Here is a 20,834-nt window from a genome sequence, read left to right as displayed (position 1 = left end):
TAATAATGGTAATAATAATAATAATAATAATAATAATATAAGCCTGAAAGCTGCTTTCAGTCTCCTTTGCAGAGTGATAATAATAATAATAATAATAATATATTACTATTATTATTATCATTATTATCATATAAGCCTGAAAGCTGCTTTCGGTCTCCTTTGCAGAGTAATAATAATAATAATAATAATAATATATTATTATTATCATTATTATCATATAAGCCTGAAAGCTGCTTTCAGTCTCCTTTGCAGAGTAATAATAATAATAATAATATATTATTATTATTATTATTATTATCATTATTATCATATAAGCCTGAAAGCTGCTTTCAGTCTCCTTTGCAGAGTAATAATAATAATATATTATTATTATTATTATTATTATTATTATTATTATTATTATTATATAAGCCTGAAAGCTGCTTTCGGTCTCCTTTGCAGAGTAATAATAATAATAATAATAATATATTATTATTATTATTATTATTACTATTATTATTATTATATAAGCCTGAAAGCTGCTTTCAGTCTCCTTTGCAGAGTAATAATAATAATGGTAATAATAATAATAATAATAATAATAATAATAATAATAATAATATATAAGCCTGAAAGCTGCTTTCAGTCTCCTTTGCAGAGTGATAATAATAATAATAATATATTATTATTATCATTATTATTATTATTATTATTATATAAGCCTGAAAGCTGCTTTTGGTCTCCTTTGCAGAGTAATAATAATAATAATAATAATAATATATTATTATTATTATTATTACTATTATTATTATTATATAAGCCTGAAAGCTGCTTTCAGTCTCCTTTGCAGAGTAATAATAATAATGGTAATACTGCTGGAAGTGTAAATCAGCAGTAGGGAGCTACTTCCACCAATGGTGGTCATGTCCGGTAACAACGAAATACTGGAAGGAAATAAAAGAAGAGATCGAGAAAATCTTAAAAAAAGATATGCCCCTAAAACCGGAGATCTTTCTATTGGGCCTCACCGAAAAATACTTAGACTTAAATAGAAATGAGGATAAGATATTCACCTACATGATAACAGCTGCAAGAATCACTCTCGCCAAATTCTGGAAGCAAGAAGAGATACCGTCATCCGAAGAATGGCTTGCCAAGCTCGATGACATAAAAGACATGGACTCACTAACATACTACTTGAAAAAAAGCTCAGGAAAACCAATACAGAAAACGGACTGGAACATTTTAACAGACTATGAGAAAAAGAAAAAGGAAGAAGGGTAAAAGAGATCTGCTCTAGGCGTAAAGGATAGAGAACAGACGGACACAGAAAACGAATTTAGGGTCAAAATTGACAAAGAAACCTCTAACCTCAAATAAAGAGGCGACTAGGGGTACTCGAAAGTCACAGAACAAGAAGACCGAGGGAAATATAGTCGGAAGTCATCGTTTTTAAACTATTGTCACACTTATTGTTGGTATGGTGATAAATGTTAGGGTGTAGGGTTAGTATTGTATTGCATGTATTGTGCATCTGTCAGTATGGATGTAGGTATTGTCTACCGTTTGTATTGGACGTTTTATGTATGTCTTTATGTTTGTTTACTTGTTTAGTTGTTCTCTCTCTGTTTTTTAATACTGGAAAACTGAATAAAGATTAATTTATAAATAATAATAATAATAATAATAATAATAATATATAAGCCTGAAAGCTGCTTTCAGTCTCCTTTGCAGAGTGATAATAATAATAATAATAATAATAATAATATATTATTATTATTATTATTATTATTATTATTATTATATAAGCCTGAAAGCTGCTTTCGGTCTCCTTTGCAGAGTAATAATAATAATAATAATAATAATAATAATATATTATTATTATTATCATTATTATCATATAAGCCTGAAAGCTGCTTTCAGTCTCCTTTGCAGAGTAATAATAATAATAATAATAATATATTATTATTATTATTATTATTATTATTATTATTATATAAGCCTGAAAGCTGCTTTCGGTCTCCTTTGCAGAGTAATAATAATAATAATATATTATTACTATTATTATTATTATTATATAAGCCTGAAAGCTGCTTTCAGTCTCCTTTGCAGAGTAATAATAATAATAATAATAATAATATATTATTATTATTATTATTATTATTATTATATAAGCCTGAAAGCTGCTTTCAGTCTCCTTTGCAGAGTAATAATAATAATAATAATATATTATTATTATTATTATTATTACTATTATTATTATTATATAAGCCTGAAAGCTGCTTTCAGTCTCCTTTGCAGAGTAATAATAATAATAATAATAATATATTATTATTATTATTATTATTATTATTATTATTATATAAGCCTGAAAGCTGCTTTCGGTCTCCTTTGCAGAGTAATAATAATAATAATAATAATAATATATTATTATTATTATTATTATTATCATTATTATCATATAAGCCTGAAAGCTGCTTTCAGTCTCCTTTGCAGAGTAATAATAATAATGGTAATAATAATAATAATAATAATAATATATAAGCCTGAAAGCTGCTTTCAGTCTCCTTTGCAGAGTAATAATAATAATGGTAATAATAATAATAATAATAATATATAAGCCTGAAAGCTGCTTTCAGTCTCCTTTGCAGAGTGATAATAATAATAATAATAATATAATATATTATTATTATTATTATTATTATTATTATTATTATTATTATATAAGCCTGAAAGCTGCTTTCGGTCTCCTTTGCAGAGTAATAATAATAATAATAATAATAATATATTATTATTATTATTATTATTATCATTATTATCATATAAGCCTGAAAGCTGCTTTCAGTCTCCTTTGCAGAGTAATAATAATAATGGTAATAATAATAATAATAATAATAATATATAAGCCTGAAAGCTGCTTTCAGTCTCCTTTGCAGAGTGATAATAATAATAATAATAATAATAATATATTATTATTATTATTATTATTATTATTATTATATAAGCCTGAAAGCTGCTTTCGGTCTCCTTTGCAGAGTAATAATAATAATAATAATAATAATAATAATACAAATAATTCCGGCTGTTAGGAATGGTGGGAGTTGGAGTCCAAAACACCCCGAGGGCCAAAGTTGTCCCCGGAGTCTCCGAAAGGAGGCTTGGAGTCTCCCAAGCCAGTTTCCATGGAGAGCACAACAAAGCGCAGGCCGGAGCCAAGCCGCAGGCAGGCAGGCTCCGTCACTTGGGAAGAATCCCTTTCCCCTTCCCTCTTGGTGGGGCCCTTTGGGCTGGAAAGTGGGAGGCTTTGCCCCTCGCAGTAGGCCCGGTTGCCATGGCAACGGGCCCAAACAGAGGGTCAACACAAAGAGGCCTAGTCCCCGATGCGGCCCAAATGGAGACAGGCTACTATAAGAGCCTTGGAAGGGACCACCGCCCCCTTCCAAGGGCATCTAGGATTTGAAGAGGGTGGAGAATTGACCCTGGGCGATGGGAGTTGTAGTCCACCCACATGAGACCGCTCAGAAACTATTTCGAAATCGAACACAGGCATTGTTGAGTATCTAAGCTAGAGTTCAATAATAACAATGGTTCTAACAATCATAACGAATAGAAGAAGAGGAGGAATGTATTGATTATTTAATATATTTATACCTCGCCTTTCTCCAGCTAACAATCACACACTTTGAAGGAGGAGAAGAAGAGTAAGAAGGAGAAAGAGAAGAACAGGAGGAGGAGGAGGAGAGACAAAGAAGAAGAGGAAAGATAAGAAGAAGAGGAAGGAGAAGAAGAGGAGGAGATGAAGAAGAGGAACAAGGAAAAGAGGAAGAATGAGAAGAGGAGAAGAAGAAGAAGAAGAAGGGGGAGAGACAAAGAGAAAGAGGAAGGAGGAGAACATTAAGGAGTAGAAGGAAGAAAGGAGGAAACAAGAGGAAGGAGAAAAGGAAGGAAGAGGAAACAAAGGAGAAGAGGATGAAGGGGAGGCGATGAAGAAGAGGAAGAGGAGACAAAGGAGAAGAAGGGGAAACAAGGAGGAGGAGGAGAAGATTGAGGAGGAGAAAGAGAAGAGGAGGAAACAGGAAGAGGAGAAGAGGAGCAATGAGGAGGGGAGGAGGAGAAAAAGGAAAAGAGGAAGGAGGAGAGGAGGAAGAGGAAGGAGAAGAAGAGGAGAAAACAAGAGGAAGGAGGAGAAGATTAAGGAGGAAGACGAAGAAGAAGGAGAGGAGAAGGCGATGAAGAAGAGGAAGGAGAATTTATTTTTATTATTTATTTAGAAGATTTCTATACCGGCCTTCTCAACCTCGGCGAGGGACTCAGGTCGGTTTACAGTGCATATCAAATACAATCATATAAAACAACAATTACAAGTCATTACATATTAAAATAGTACAACTCAGTACAATAAAAACAAATAAAAAGAATGAGAAGAGGAAGAAGGAGGAGACAAAGGTTAAGAAGAAGAGGAAGTGGGAGAAGAAGAGGAAGAATGAGAAGAGGAGGAAGAGGCAAGGAAGCGGAAGGAAGAGAGGAGGAAGAGGAGAGAACAAGAGGAAGGAGGAGAAGATCAAGGAAGAGGAGAAAGAGAAGAGGAGGAAACAAGAGGAAAGAGAAGAGGAAGAATGAGGAGGGGAGGAGGAGACAAAGGAAAAGAGGAAGGAGGAGAGGAGGAAGAGGAAGGAGAAGAAGAGAAGAAAACAAGAGGAAGGAAGAGAAGATTAAGGAGGAAGAGAAAGAGAAGAGGAGGAAACAAGAAGAGGAAAAATAAGAGGGAGAAGAGGAAGAATGAGGAGGGGAGGAGGAGACAAAGGAGAATAAGAGGGAGATGAGGAGGCTATGAAGAAGAGGAAGGTGAATAAGAAGAGGAGTGGAGTAGACAAAGAAGAGGAAGAAAGAGAAGAGGAAGGAGGAGGAGATTAAGGAGAACAAAAAGAGAGTTAAGAGGAAGAATGAGAAGAAGAGGAAGGAGAGTAAGAAGAAGGGGGAGGAGACAGAAGAGGAAGAAGGAGAAGGAGAGGAAGGAGGAGAGGAAGAATGAGAAGAGGAGGAAGGAGGAGGAGATGCAGAAGAGAAGGAAGGAGAAGAGACAAAGAAGAGGAAGAAGGAGCAGGCAATTGAAGGAGAAGAAATAGAAGAGGAGGAGGAGGAGGAGACAAAGGGGAATAAGAAGAAGAGGGAGAAAAGGAGGCTATGGAGAAGAGGAAGGCAAATAAGAAGAGGAGACAAAGAAGAAGAAAGAGAAGAGAGAGGAGAAAATAAAGGAGAACGAAAAGACAGTTAAGAGGAAGAATGAGGAGAAGAAGAGGAAGGAGAGTAAGGGGAGGAGCAGAAGAGGAAGAAGGAGAGGAAGAATGAGGTGGGAAGGAGAAGAGACAAAGAAGAGGAAGAAGAAAGTGGCTGAAGGAGGAGAAGAAGGAGAAGAAAAAGAGGAAATAGAAGAAGAGGATGAGGAGAGGAAATGCCTCTGGCCAAGCCAAGGGACTCCCCCGCCCCATCCTTCCTATGGATGGATTCCCCATCTGGAGGGATCCGGTCCAGGCCACAGACAGGGAAGGCGGCCAAGCCCTTCTGCTTTTCCAGGGAGGCGACCCGAGGAAGCAATGAGGTCACTTTGGAGGAGGAGGAGGAAGAAGGAGAAGAAGGAGAAGATTGGCCTGGGGTGGGGAGAGGGGAGGGGGCCGCCCCACGAGCCCTCCCTCTCCTGGAAGCAGCGATGGAGCATCGGCAGAGGAGGAGGAAGCTGCCCTGGAGGGACCCCCTCCACTTCCTCTTCCTCCCCTTCCTCTTCCTCCCCGCCTTCCTCTTTGGGGGCCTGGCCCAGGCGGGCAGGCAGGAAATGCAAGGTAAGAAGAGAAGGGGGGGGGGGTCCCTTCTCAATAGGGGGCTCCCCACTCTTCCTTTCTCAGAGATGCCCGGAAAGGAAGAAAAGAGAAGAACAGAGGAAAAGATGGGAAGGACAGAGAGGGAAGGAAGGAAGGAAGAAAAGTAGGAAAAGAGGAAGGAAAGAAAGAAAGAAAGGAGAGAAGTATGAAAGGTAGAAAAAAGAAGAAGGAAAGGAAGGACAGAGAGTGAAAGGGAAGGTATGAAAGGAGAGGAAAAGTGTGAAAGAGGAAAGGAAGGGAAGAAGTAAGGAAAAGAGGAAGGAAGGGGAGAAGGGTGGAAGGAAAGTGAAAGAGGGAAGGAAAGAAGCAAGAAAGGTAGGAAAAGGGGACGGAAAGAAGGGGAGAAGGGAGGAAGGAAAGGAGAGTGAAAGAGGGAAGGAAAGAAGGAAGAAAGGAAAAGAGGAAGGAGAGAAGGGAGGAAGAAAAGGAGAGTGAAAGAGGGAACGAACGAAAGAAGGAAGAAAGGTAGGAAAAGAGGAAGGAGAGAAGTACGAAAGGTAGAAAAAAGGAAGGAAGGGATGGAGAGAGAGTGAAAGGGAAGGTATGAAAGGAGAAGAAGAGAGTGAATGAGGGAAAGAAGGAGAAAGGAAAGAAAGGATAGTGAGAGGGAAGGAAGAAGGAAAGTAGGAAGTGAGGAAGAAAAGTAGAACAAGAGGAAGGAAGGGAAGCAGAAAGAGGAAAGGAAGGAAAGAAGAAAAGGAAAAGAGGAATGGAGGAAAGGAAAGAAGAAGAGAGGAAGGAAAGGAGAGTGAAAGAGGGAGGGAAGAAAGAAAAGAAGGAAGAAAGGTAGGAAAAGAGGAAGGAGAGAAGTACAAAAGGTAGAAAAAAAGAAGGGAAGGAAAAAGAGTGAAAGAAGAAAGGAAGGCAAGAAGGAAGAAAAGTTGGAAAAGAGGAAGGAGAGGGATGAAAGGTAGAAAATATAGGAAGAGGAGAGAGTGAAAGGGAAGGAAGGAAAAGGGAGAGTGTGAAGGAGAGAAAGAAGAGAGGAAGGAAAGAAAGAAGAGAGAGGGAAGGAAGGAAAGAAGAGAGGAAGAAAAGTAGAACAAGAAGAGGGAAAGAAGAAAAGGAAAGGAGGAAGGTAGGGAAGAGAGAGAGAACGAAGAACGAAGGTAGAAAAGGGAAGGGAAGAAGGAAAGGAGAGAAGGACGAAAGTTAGGAAAAGAGGAAGGAAGGAAGGAAGGAAGGAAGGAAGGAAGGAAGAAGAGAAGGAGGAAAGTTAGGAAAAAGAGGAAGGAAGGAAGGAAGGAGAGAAGGATGAAAGTTAGAAAAAGAAGGAAGGAAGGAAGAAAGGAAGGAGAGAAGTATGAAAGTTAGGAAAAGAGGAAGGAAGGAAGGAAGGAAGGAAGGAAGGAAGGAAGGAAGGAAGGAAGGAGAGAAGTATGAAAGTTAGGAAAAGAGGAAGGAAGGGAGGAAGGAAGGATAGAAGGACGGATAGAAGGAAGGAAGGAAGGAAGGAAGGAAGGAGAGAAGGACAAAAGTTAGGAAAAGAGAAAGGAAGGAGAGAATTAAGGAGAGAAGGATGAAAGTTAGGAAAAGAGGAAGGAAGGAGAGGAAGGAAGGAGAGAAGGAGAGAAGGACGAAAGTTAGGAAAAGAGGAAGGAAGGGAGGAAGGAAGGGAGGAAGGAGAGAAGGACGAAAGTTTGGAAAAGAGGAAGGAAGGGAGGAAGGAAGGAAGGAGAGAAGGACGAAAGTTAGGAAAAGAGGAAGGAAGGAAGGAAGGAAGGAAGGAAGGAAGGAAGGAAGGAAGGAAGGAAGGAAGGAAGGCAGACGAGAAGGAATAGCGGAAGGAAAGGAGCGTGAAAGAGGGAGGGAGGGAGGGAGGGAGGGAAGGAAGGAAGGAAGGAAGGAAGGAAGGAAGGAAGGAAGGAAGCTGGACTCAATAAGTTGGGGGGGGGTCACTTCAACCCTGATGGTCACTTCCCCCCAAAAGCCACCCCAGGTAGTATCCAGTCAAATCACCTTCTGCCAGGCAGGAAAAACACAATCAAAGCCCTCCTGACAGATGGTCAGAGAGGGGAAGGATGGATGGATGGATAAGAGGACACCATATGATCCCTCCCAACCAAGAAAGAGAAGATAGATAGATGGTGAAGGCTCCTTCTTTGGAGGCTGACTGGCCATCTGTCGGGGGGTGCTTCGAAGGCGATTTTCCTGCTTTTTGGCAGGATGGGGTTGGACTGGATGATGGCCCTCGACGTCTCTTCCAACTCTATGATTGAGAAGACCCCAAGAAACGTCCCATTCATGATATTCCCGGTTTCACCAATGCCTCCCAGTACAGACCACACCAACCACTGACACCCAAAAGCCTGGCAGAAAAATGTGCCACCAACTAAGCCTGGAAAGGTGCCTTCCCAGGTGGAAATGCCTTTGGAGCCACAGAGCTGTGGGAGGTCTGTGGCTTCCAATTCTCATTCTATAGATCTATATCTATATATCTCTCACACATATGTAGAAAATATATGCAGCCTAGCATGTCGGGAGCCACGTTATATGTGCTTAACATGTAACTACCAGAGCCTTATTATTATTATTATTAATAATAATAATAATAATAATATATTGATATTATTATCATTATTATATTGATATTATATTATTTATTATTATATAATATTATTAGTTTTGGTATTATAGTATATAATATTGGGTTTTCTTTGTTGTTACATTATTATATTAGTATTAGTCTTTCTTTTCTGGCAGGAGGTTGGTCTAGATGATCCTTGGGGATTCTATGGATGGCCATCTGTCAGGAGGGCTTTGATTATGTCTTTCCTTCTGGCAGAAGGGGGTTGGACTTAGCCCTTGGGATCTCTTTCAAGTCTAGGATGCTATGATGGCTATATCATAAATATAGTGTGCCTATCGCTCCGATCTATAGCTGGGTGGCCATCTGCTGGGGGGGGGGGGGGGGGGGATCGGATGGAGTCTTCCTTTAGGGTTGGCCGGATGGCCCTTGGAGTCTCTTCTGATTCTAGTGTGCTATGCTCTGCTCTTCTATCTATCTATCTATCTATCTATCTATCTATCTATCTATCTATCTATCTATGGATCTCTCTCTCTATCTATCTATATCTAGGTATCTATCTATCTGTATCTATCTATCTATGGATCTATCTATCTATCACTCTCTCTATCCAGGTCCCTATCTCTATCTATCTATCTATCTATTTATCTATCTCTCTCTCTCTCTCTCTCTCTATCCAAGTCCCTATCTCTCTATCTATCTATCTATCTATCTATCTATCTATCTATCTATCTATCTGTGGATCTATTTATCACTCTATCTATCACTCTCTCTATCTAGGTATCTATCTATCTATCTATCTATCTATCTATCTATCTATCTATCAATCATCTATCTATCTATGGATCTATCTATCACTCTCTCTATCTAGGTCTCTATCTAGGTCTCTATCTATCTATCTATCTATCTATCTATCTATCTATGGATCTTTCTATCACTCTCTCTATCTAGGTCTCTATCTAGGTATCTATCTATCTATCTATCTATCTATCTATCTATCTATCTAATCTATCTATCACTCTGTCCAGGTCCCTATCTATCTATCTATCTATCTATCTATCTATCTATGGATCTATCTATCTATCACTCTATCCAGGTCCCTCCCTTTCTCCCTCTCTCCCTCTCTCCCTCTCTCCCTATCTATCTATCTATCTATCTATCTATCTATTTATCTATCTATCTATGGATCTCTCTCTCTCTCTAGGTCCCTATCTATCTAGGTCTCTTTCTTTCTTTCTTTCTTTCTTTCTTTCTTTCTATGGATCTCTCTCTCTATCTATCTATCTATTACGGCAGAAGTGGGTTGGAGTGGATGGTCTTTGTGGACCCCTATCTCTATCTATCTATCTATCTATCTATCTATCTATCTATCTATCTATCTATCTATCACATTCATGGCCCAGAACAGCCACCGCTGAGCTCTCTCCCTTTTTTCGCCTTCAGTCATTGACCTCCTGACGGTGACGGAGGCCCGGCACATGGCTTCGGTCACGAACAAGATCCGGACGGAGCTCCTGTCGGTCAGCGACCTCTACCTGCTCTCCACGGTCCGCCTGCCCCCAAAGCAAGGCGGGGTCCTCTTCGGCCTCTACTACAGGAAGGACAACAGCCGTTGGTTAGAAGTCTCTGTGGTCAGCAAGACGAACAAAGGTGAGCGGTGGGAAGGAAAGGAAATAAACAGCCTGATTTTCCCTTTTTATGAAGTACGGCTGAAGCATCTGCAAACTCTTTAAACCAAGGGTGGATGACAGAGTGAAGCTCAGAAGGATTGTAGTTGTTGTTGTGTGCCTTTAAGTCATTTCAAACTTAGGGCAACCCTAAATCTAAACTTTGGGGTGGGGAAATGACCTTGGAGGGCCGGATTCGGACCATGGGCCATAGTTTAGGATCTGGACGCTGCACAACAGATTGGTCTAAATACCTCCAACGTCCACTAGGTGGCATTCAGAACATTTCTGGGCATCGGAACTCACCGTTTAAGAAGCCGTGTCGTAAACATCAACTATAATAATACAATAATAATTATTTATTTTATTTATTTTATTATTTATTACATCAAGTTTATTTATTTATTTATTATAATTATTTGTTTATTATATTTATTTATTTATTTTTATTGTGTCCAAATTTGGTGTCAATTCGTCCAGTGGGTTTTGAGTTATGTTAATCCAACAAACAAACAGAGAATTGGTTTACCTTCCTGCTGGAGTGGTACCTACTGATTTACTCACATTTGCATGTTTTCGAACTGCTAGGTTGGCAGGAGCTGGGGCTAACAGCGGGAGCTCACCCTACTCCCCAGATTTGAACCACCGACCTTTCGGTCAGCAAGTTCAGCAGTTCAGCGGTTTAACCCACATCACCGGGGGCTCCTGAAGGCACATAATTGGTTGGCTTTTCTCCCCACAGTCCTGATCCGATACATTTTTATTTATATAGTTGATGATGATTATTATTATAATTATTATTATTTAAACATCAACAACGAAGGACATAAGGTAAAGGTAAAGGTTTTCCCCTTAACATTAAATCTAGTTGATTCTGACTCTGGGACTCTGGTCTCATCTCCATTTCTAAGCCGAAGAGCTGGCGTCATCCATAGACACCTCCAAAGTCATGTGGCCTGCATGACTGCATAAGCGCCATTACCTTCCCACCAAGGCGATGCCTATTGATCTACTCACATTTGCAGGTTTTTGAACTGCTAGGTTGGCAGGAGCTGGAGCTAACAGCGGGAGCTCACCCCATTACCCGGATCTGAACCACCGACCTTTTGGTCAGCAAGTTCAGCAGTTCTGCTGTCTAACCCGCTGCACCACTGGGGGCTCCTCAAGGCACATAACTGGCCGGCTTTTCTCCCCGCAGTCCTTATCCGATACCTCCGTCCCGACGGGAAGCTCCACTCGGTGAACCTGCAGAACGCCCCACTGGCCGACGGCCGCAGCCACGCCGTCCTCCTCCGTCTGAGCGGCCTGCAGGGCAGCAGCCTCTCTTTAGACCTCTATGTGGACTGCAAGCAGGCGGACTCGAATGCGGGGCTACCGGAGATGGCCTCGATCGACGGGGAGCAGATGGAGGCCGTGGAGGTGAAGACGGGGCAGAAGGCCTACCTCCGTATGCAGGTGAGGAAGAAGGGATGGACGGCATTGCAAGGCATAGTGGTCGCAAGACGACTCGGAAAATCAGGGTCCGAATCTGCACTCTGGTGTGGGAAAGTTTTGTGCCCAACAAACTCCCACTGGACAAATCTAGCCTGAGGAAACCCCGAGCTAGTTTTGCCTCATATAGTCCGAAACGACTGGAAGGCACACGCCAACAATGTGACTGTGGCGAAGGAGAGAGACTATTTCCTTACTAAAAACCTCTTCGTTGCCTTATACTGATTCAGTTTCTTCTTTTATATTGGCTGGGACTTTCTGTGTGCTGTTAAACCATTGTGCTTTATGTCACAGGCAATGAAACACTCTTGTATATAACAAAGTAACACAGTTTATTTATAACTTCTGGCTCCAACGCTTGTGGTTACATTAGTGTTTTGTTGCAATCTTGAGGCTTACAGTCAGTATCATTTACTTGGTTGACTTTTCTGGATAAACTTTCAATGTTACACATTCACAAACATGTTACTTGCTCTACACACTCTTGGCTGAATTATATTCTGAACGAAGGCAACACTAGCCTTCTTTATGTTCCTTAAAACTCGAGCTCTATTTAACTAACTGCTTCTCTATATCAGAAGTCTTTAACACATCTTCATAACTGCTTATTTCTAACAGGCATTCAAAAACCAACTCTCCTCTTCACACACAGATTCCTAACTGTCATTTTCAAACTCTCTCACTCTTAACTGCCTCTTTCAGAACCTTGGCTCCACCCCTTTGGAAAGTTCAGCTCTCTCTCTCTCCAACTGTCATTTTGGGCCTAGCAGCCTTTTCAAATCCTGGGCCTACGCTAATCTCCATATGACCAATCGGCTTCACATATGCAAATGAATCCTATCTCTGCTGTTTCTACTCTATCTGTACCTATTCTTCCCTATCTGCCATATGTAAACATAGAGCTATACACCAAAACTTTAACATAGAGTAGCAATTTCACTACAGTGACCCTGTTGTTGTTTCCGGATCAGGGGTCTCTGGAGTCACTGAAGCTGATCCTGGGGGGCTCGATGAGCCGAGTCGGAACCTTGAGTGAGTGCCCCTTCCAAGAGGACGAGTCCATGCAGAACACAGGTAAGGCTGCAGAAGAACACTCCTGGGCCCAGAACAGAGGCAGACCGGTTCTTGAAATCCTTCCTGTGGGAGGATCAGTCGATCCACAGCCTGACCTCTTTCCTTTTCCTTTTGCAGTCTCCAACGTGATCCATTCCCTCTTTGGTGAGTTGTGAAGGCGGCTTCCCCTCTTTCGGAAATTAATTCTAAGATACTCTTGCTGGCGATCGTTTACAAATCTACTAAGGGCTCGTCTTAGGCCGATGAGTATCCTTGAGAGAATTACAGCGTCATCTGCATACAGTACTACCTTTGATCAGTGTTTCCTAATCTTCCTAATGGCCCGATGCCTTAATTTTATTTAACACAGTTTATTTATAACTTCTGGCTCCAACGCTTGTGGTTACATTAGTGTTTTGTTGCAATCTTGAGGCTTACAGTCAGTATCATTTACTTGGTTTACAGCTTTTATATTCCGCCCTTCTCACCCCGCGGATTACAGTGTACACATATATGGCAAACATTCAATGCCAATTTTTGACATACAAACATATACAGACATACACAGAGGCTATTTAACTTTTTCCGGCCACCAGGGGAGCTGTCGCTTTCCTCGTCCATCTGCGACGCTGATGAAGCGCTTCCGCATTCCCCGCATGCTTCCCCGCTGGAATGCTTTTGCTGGAGTCTTCTTTATGGCCTCATAAATTAGTTAATTTAGCCTCCCCACACTTTAAGGTGGTACCTAATTTTCCTACTTGACGGATGCAACTGTCTTTCGGGTTGCAAAGGTCGACAACAGGCTACACATAATTGGTTGGAAACCCACTCCAACCCGGGCTGGCTTCGAACTCATGACATTTTGGTCAGATTGATCTTAATGCAGCTGCGCCACAATCCCGGTGGTGACCCCCAACTATAAAATTATTTTTGTTGCTACTGTAATTTTGCTACTGTTAGTGTTTCTTAACCTTATTTATTGATTGATTTACGACATTATTATCCCAGCCATTTCAGCCCGAAGGTGACTCAGGGCAGCATACAGATCGGCAACAATTAGATGCCATATAGAAATACATATATCAATAAAAAACAATTAAAACACATTATAAATACATATAAAATCCATAAAAAACTATAAAAATCAATAATTCCTCATCCGTTTACATGGTCTTAGCCGTTCCATGTTCGTATTATGATTTTTAGTTAACTAGTCACTCTGCAGATCCAAATGCTTGTTTAAAGAGCCAGGTTTTCACTCGTTTTCGAAAGGTCAGGAGGGAGGGGGCTGATCTAATATCTGTAGGAGGGGCATTCCACAGCCGAAAGGCCACCACTGAGAAGGCCCTGTCTCTCGTCCCCGCCAAACGTGCTTGCGAGGCAGGTGGGATCGAGAGCAGGGCCTCTTCAGACGATCTCAAATTCCTAGAAGGTTCATAGGGAGAGATATCTTCCTAATGGTGTGACCCTTTAGTACAGTTCCTCGTGTTGTGGTGACCCCCAACCATAACATTATTTTCGTTGCTACTGTAATTTTGCTACTGTTATGAATAGTAATATAAATATATGGTATGCAGGATGAATTTACACCATTGCTTTGATTTCTCCCTAGGATTAGGCCATGGAGGGGCCACTCCACCCCTCTCTAAGCTCTACCCTTCCCTAGCCCCCCCCCTCACCTGCTCTCTTCTCACCTCCACCTCCTACTTCCTCTTCCCTCTTGACTCCAAAGCAAACCTTACGTCCATTACTCCCAAAATGGTGGAGGGGGCAGAAGGGGTGGGGCTGAGTGATGTCACCACCTCCCTCTTGCTTATGGGAAGCGAAGGGGGTGGGAAAAAGTTCGCGGTGTCCCAGTTCCTAAGACCATCAGAAATACGTGTCTTCTGATGGTGTCACGCGACCCCTGTGAAAGAGTCGTTCAACCCCGCAAGCGGCCGCAACCCACATGTTGAGATATTCCAGAAAAGAAGCTAAGTCACTTAAGCCTGCCCTTCTCTGTGTTTTGAACTTGACTTTTCTGTTGAGAAGTTCCCATACCACTTCATATCAGGAAACCCAGAGCCCTTACGGCACGGCAAACCCTTCATAACTGTGACGGTGGGCTAAATCTAATTCCAGACTCAATTGAAGTCACATTTTAGGCCTAAGGCTTTCTTCATTTGTGGCAGGTGAGCAGACGAAGGCGCTGGTGAAGCAGTTGACCCTCTTCAACCAGATCTTGATGGAGCTTCAGGAGGACGTCAGGGATCAGGTGAGTGAACGCCGACCAACACCAAAGTGGAGGGAAACCCTTGTGCCGGAAGGACTGAAGACCAACAGGTCAGAGGTTTGAATCAAGGGATAACATAGATGAGCTCCTTCTGTCAGCTCCAGCTCCCCATGCGGGGACATGAGAGGAGCCTCCCACAAGGATGGCAAAACACCAAAACATCCGGGCAATGTACTCGATGATGGACAATTCTCTGACACCAGAAGCGACTTGCAGTTTCTCAAGTCACTCCTGACACACAAAAAGACCCCCACCCAAAACTAACCAAATGAATGTTCAGGACGATGGAGAGCTCCCGGGGACTAATTTGACCCTCTCTGCTCTGCTTATGATAGGACCGTTCTTCTTCTTTGCAGGTAAAGGAGATGTCCCTAATCCGGAACACCATCATGGAGTGCCAAGTGTGTGGTGAGTCCAGAATGGACAGTGAGGCAGAATGTCATGAGAGCTTCTGTTCAACCATTTCAAAGCTCCCTGCTTGGGTGGTCATGGCACAATCATCAGCATAGATGAAGCTCTCTCTATATATGTAGGACTCCATTATCAGAGAATGGGAAGATTAGGAATCAGCTGGTTTCCCTTGTAAGAGGCAGTAAGAGCACCGAAAGCTTCGGAGAGCTTCTGTTCAACCATTTGAAAGCTCCCTGCTTGGGCGGTGATGGCACAATCGTCGGCATAGATGAAGCTCTCTCTATATATGTAGGACTCCATTATCAGAGAATGGGAAGATAAGGAATCAGCTGGTTTCCCCTGCAAGAGGCAGTAAGAGCATCTAAAGCTTGGGAGAGCTTCTGTTCAACTATTTCAAAGCTCCCTGCTTGAGCGGTGATGGCACAATCATCAGCATAGATGAAGCTCTCTCTATATACGTAGGACTCCATTATCAAAGAATGGAAAGATTAGGAATCAGCTGGTTTCCCTAGTAACAGGCAGTAAGAGCTCCTAAAGCTTCGGAGAGCTTCTGTTCAACCATTTCAAAGCTCCCTGCTTGGGTGGTGATGGCACGATCATCGGCATAGAGGAACTCTAGGGGATCACAATCCCCTTTGTCTCCCCTTCGCCCAGGCTTCCACGAACACCGCTCCCGCTGCAACCCCAATCCGTGCTTCACCGGCGTCGACTGCATGGAGACTTACGAATACCCGGGCTATCGCTGCGGGCCCTGTCCGCCGGGCTTCGAGGGCAATGGCACCCACTGTGCTGACATCAACGAGGTGAGAGGAAGGGAAACAAGGAACGGAAACGAGGAGCGGATCCTTTTCCCTTCCCTTCTGAGGCCTCGACATCCCTGCTTCCCACTAGTGTGCCTACGCCAACCCCTGCTTCCCTGGCTCCAAGTGCCTCAACACGGCGCCCGGCTTCCGTTGCGAGCCCTGTCCGTCCGGCTACAGAGGGAACCTCATCTCCGGCGTCGGAGCCGACTACGCCAAGGCCAGCCGACAGGTGAGCAGCGCATAATGCCCAATCTAGTTATGTAGTGCTTTGGCTAGTCTTTAATGATCCTTTAAAGCTTGGGTTGTTGAGAGTTTTTCAGGCTGCACGGCTATGTTCCAGTGCCTCTAAGAGTTAAGAAACATTGAAACCATTAAGCTTCTTCTATACTTCAATAAACTTGTTACAGTTTCTCTTAAAGCCAAGTCTCTGTTTCAAATACTTTCATATTGAAGAAAGACCAACAAAGTATTACAAGCTATTAGCTGTGTCATCAATTTTGTAAATCCATTACAACTAGTAGGAGACCCTGATAAATCAGTGACGTCCCTACTGCTTCTGGTGTTGTCTTTACAAAGTGGTGGCGTAGTTACAGGGCCAATATTTTGGATGGGGAAGAGTGTCAACTGGGGTCCAGATTGTGCCAATTGGGAGTCCTGGAAAGCTTGGTTTCGGAGTCAGAATAAGCGCTATCTTATATAGATATCTTATATTTTTTGCTGATGTTGTTCCAAAGTTGTAAATGAATGATAGATATTTTTCCAGCCTGAAACATCCTGACTTAATCTCAGTTCCGGACAGAGGTTGACTCTCCTTAATTGGTGTTGGTAAACGTAAGCAGCCTTGTGTTGACTTCCTTCTTAACGTAAGGAACCTTGTAAGCATCATTAAAGACTAGCCAAAGCACTACATAACTAGATTGGAAAGTAAACAGCCTGAAACATCCTGACTTAATCTCAGTTCCGGACAGATGTTAACTCTCCTTAATTGGTGTTGGTAAACGTAAGGAGCCTTGCGTTGACTTCCTTCTTAACGTAAGGAACCTTGTAAGCATCATTAAAGACTAGCCAAAGCACTACATAACTAGGTTGGAAAGTAAACAGCCTGAAACATCCTGACTTAATCTCAGTTCCAGTCAGATGCTGACTCTCCTTAATTGGTGTTGGTAAACATAAGGAGCCTTGTGTTGACTTCCTTCTTAACGTAAGGAACCTTGTAAGCATCATTAAAGACTAGCCAAAGCACTACATAACTAGGTTGGAAAGTAAACAGCCTGAAACATCCTGACTTAATCTCAGTTCCGGACAGATGTTGACTCTCCTTAATTGGTGTTGATAAACGTAAGGAGCCTTGTGTTGACTTCCTTCTTAACGTAAGGAACCTTGTAAGCATCATTAAAGGCTAGCCAAAGCGCTACATAACTAGATTGGAAAGTAAACAGCCTGAAACATCTTGACTTAATCTCAGTTCCGGACAGATGTTGACTCTCCTTAATTGGTGTTTGTAAACATAAGGAGCCTTGTGTTGACTTCCTTCTTAATGTAAGGAACCTTGTAAGCATCATTAAAGGCTAGCCAAAGCGCTACATAACTAGATTGGAAAGTAAACAGCCTGAAACATCTTGACTTAATCTCAGTTCCGGACAGATGTTGACTCTCCTTAATTGGTGTTTGTAAACATAAGGAGCCTTGTGTTGACTTCCTTCTTAACGTAAGGAACCTTGTAAGCATCATTAAAGGCTAGCCAAAGCGCTACATAACTAGATTGGAAAGTAAACAGCCTGAAACATCTTGACTTAATCTCAGTTCCGGACAGATGTTGACTCTCCTTAATTGGTGTTTGTAAACATAAGGAGCCTTGTGTTGACTTCCTTCTTAACGTAAGGAACCTTGTAAGCATCATTAAAGGCTAGCCAAAGCGCTACATAACTAGATTGGAAAGTAAACAGCCTGAAACATCTTGACTTAATCTCAGTTCCGGACAGATGTTGACTCTCCTTAATTGGTGTTTGTAAACATAAGGAGCCTTGTGTTGACTTCCTTCTTAACGTAAGGAACCTTGTAAGCATCATTAAAGGCTAGCCAAAGCACTACATAACTAAATAGGAAAGTAAACAAGGCCTAAGAGGGTTGTGTTGGGAGGAGGGTTAATTTGCAAAATAGAAACAAGCATAAGCAGCAGCAACAGCAGCAACTTTTGCAGCTCAAATGCTTTTTGAGCATACCAATCTTCTTTCCCCAAGGTTTGTGCAGACATTGACGAGTGCAACGACGGAAACAACGGCGGGTGCGACCCCAACGCCATCTGCACCAACACGGTGGTGAGTCCGTGTGTCCAGAAAGGGTACAAATGGGGGAGACGGTCGTGTTGGGTACATCTCCCTGGAGACATCTTGTCTCTCTCCATGCTCACAGACTCAGGGGCTGACTATGTGGCTTCTCCATTTTTCCAGGGGTCCTTCAAGTGCGGGCCTTGCAAGTCGGGCTTTGTGGGCAACCAGACGGGGGGCTGCTCCCTGGAGAAGACCTGCGAGAGCCCCAGCAACAACCCCTGTGATATCAACGGCTACTGCCTCTTTGAGCGCAACGGGGAGGTCTCCTGCGCGGTGAGTCTTTTGGGAAGGAAAGGGCAGAAGCAACCTGTTAGGTTCCTTTCTGCCTCAGTTTGATTCAGTTTCCATTTGTCCGTGTCCTGTAGAGGACACATGGAATGTTATAACCAAGTAAGCAATAACAAAACCATACAGCCAAGCTGATCTTGTGGTCAAGCACAGTCTCCTCCAGATATGCATCGGAGCCAATGTACTGAAGTGCCTCGAACATCCATTGTGGAAACAACCAAAGCTTTTTGTCTCTCCCTGACACTCTTCCATCCTCCTTGCCCTGCAGTGCAATGTTGGTTGGGCCGGAAACGGGAACGTGTGCGGACGGGACACAGATATCGACGGCTACCCGGACGAGCCCCTGCCCTGCATCGACAACCACAAGCATTGCGCACAGGTAGGAAAGAGCATTGAAGAAGGTTAGGGTGATGGTCTGTTTTACTGAGGTTGGCAACGGCAGGCCCTAATAATGGAGGTATTTTACCTCAGGCACTTTTTAATCCCACCACTGCCACCAAAATGTGCAGTATGTTTTAAATTCTGCCACTAAATTGTACAGGTGTGGATGATTACGGAGGGAATTAATCTCAGGCCTCAATTGTTGATAAGAATATTGTAAAGAGGAGCGTATATGCCACCAATTTGTAACGTCTTAGGAGAGAGGAGGGACGATTTATTATTTATTACTCTTAATGGTGCCACCAATGTGTGATGTGAGGTATTATTGGGAGATATGGCACACTGGACGCAGAATTAATGGAGATGAGGCAGTCTTCAAACAAAAGTTAACAAGTTTATTGAGCACAAAGCGTGTGGTTGCAAGTTGTAACTTTTCTTATAGAACTCAGAATAATGCTTGGTTAGTTGAATGTTACACTTTTTCAGGTTATACAGTATCTTCCTGAGGTGAAGCACTTATTACAGAACAAAGTTCCAATACAGGGATGTCTCCCTTATCTGATCCTCCCTTGATCAGATACTTAATAAGCTTATTCTTTAGCCTTTCTTTAGACTAACGGAATACTGGTTATGTTTCCCTTATCAGACTCTCTGGCTAAGAAACTTCCAGTAGCTTAATCTGGCTTTCCAAAGCCTCGAAACTTTGCTTCACAATTCACTCTTTTACAGCTATAACCTCCTAATCTTTCCTCTACCAATTCCTCACCCTCCAATCTTAACTCCTGACTGCTCACTCCTCTAACCCTAAACCCTAACTCTGACTGTTCTCTCCTCTGAACCTAAACTCTAACTCTGACTGAACATAAACTCTAACTCTGACTGAACATAAACTGTCATTTTTCAAACTCTCCCCTCTAAGCTCCTCCCACTTCTCTACAGCATTGTCTCCATGGTAACGCACTCCTCTCAGCTAGGCCGCTCCAGCATTAGTGCAACTAATCCAAACACAAATACAGTTAAAATCATACAATTTACAATCAACTTCTGTACAAATATATTATAGGGGAGGCCAATTATTATTTGTAAATTAAGGTAACTGCCACCAACGTGAGGTATATGGGGTACCAACTGGCTCCACAGACGCAGGTTAACTGAGATGAGACGGTCTTCAACAAAGATAACAAGTTTATTGTGTACAAAGCGTATGGTTGCAGGCTGTAAAATAACTTTTAGGACTTTGAATAACACTTGGTTTGTAATACAGTTCACTTTTTCAGATGATACAGCTTGTGGCAACTTTTACTGAAGTGAAGCACTTTTAATGAACAACGTTTCCTAATGTGAATAGTAGGCTTGGGTAACCACGGAAAAAATTGGTTCTAAACTCGTTTCGTTTTTAGGGGGCCCTTGCGTTTCATTTTTTTAAAGAATTCCGAAATTTTCCTTTTAATTTCGAAATATACGAAATTTTGTAAAATTACGAATCGATTCGTTAATGGCGGACGCGATTGCGCAATATGCTAAAAAAACCCTCCAAATGGGACAGGGGGAACTTCTGAAGCTTCCCCCTCCCTCTGTTGTTGACTGTTGGTGTGATAAAACAAACAACAACTATAAAACTTGCATGCGAAAATAATTATGAAATAATAACGAAATAATAATGAAATGGAGCCCCCGTGGCGCAGTGGGTTAAAGCACTGAGCTGCTAAGCTTGTTGATCGAAAGGTCGCAGGTTCAATTCCGGGGAGCGGCGTGA

At 42.1% G+C, this 20,834-nt stretch overlaps 1 protein-coding gene across 1 annotated transcript in view; it reads left to right on the top strand.

Annotated features, from left to right (window-relative positions):
• The first annotated feature begins 4,978 nt into the window (after window positions 1-4,978).
• Window positions 4,979-20,834, top strand: part of THBS3 (thrombospondin 3) — a 32,688-nt gene continuing 16,832 nt past the window's right edge. Inside the window, exons 1-12 of the mRNA XM_067472308.1 lie at window positions 4,979-5,816; window positions 9,826-10,032; window positions 11,248-11,504; window positions 12,512-12,614; window positions 12,732-12,758; window positions 14,765-14,847; window positions 15,222-15,273; window positions 15,931-16,079; window positions 16,168-16,308; window positions 18,320-18,397; window positions 18,530-18,682; window positions 18,966-19,076. Coding sequence (XP_067328409.1) covers window positions 5,432-5,816; window positions 9,826-10,032; window positions 11,248-11,504; window positions 12,512-12,614; window positions 12,732-12,758; window positions 14,765-14,847; window positions 15,222-15,273; window positions 15,931-16,079; window positions 16,168-16,308; window positions 18,320-18,397; window positions 18,530-18,682; window positions 18,966-19,076 — 1,746 coding nt within the window. The 5' untranslated portion in view covers window positions 4,979-5,431. The remainder of the gene's footprint in view (window positions 5,817-9,825; window positions 10,033-11,247; window positions 11,505-12,511; window positions 12,615-12,731; window positions 12,759-14,764; window positions 14,848-15,221; window positions 15,274-15,930; window positions 16,080-16,167; window positions 16,309-18,319; window positions 18,398-18,529; window positions 18,683-18,965; window positions 19,077-20,834) is intronic.

The sequence above is a fragment of the Anolis sagrei genome, chromosome 12, assembly GCF_037176765.1.
Source record: "Anolis sagrei isolate rAnoSag1 chromosome 12, rAnoSag1.mat, whole genome shotgun sequence".
In the NCBI taxonomy this organism is placed as follows: domain Eukaryota; kingdom Metazoa; phylum Chordata; class Lepidosauria; order Squamata; family Dactyloidae; genus Anolis; species Anolis sagrei.
Note: the sequence above shows the minus strand (reverse complement) of the source record. Positions and strands in the feature narration are given on the sequence as shown.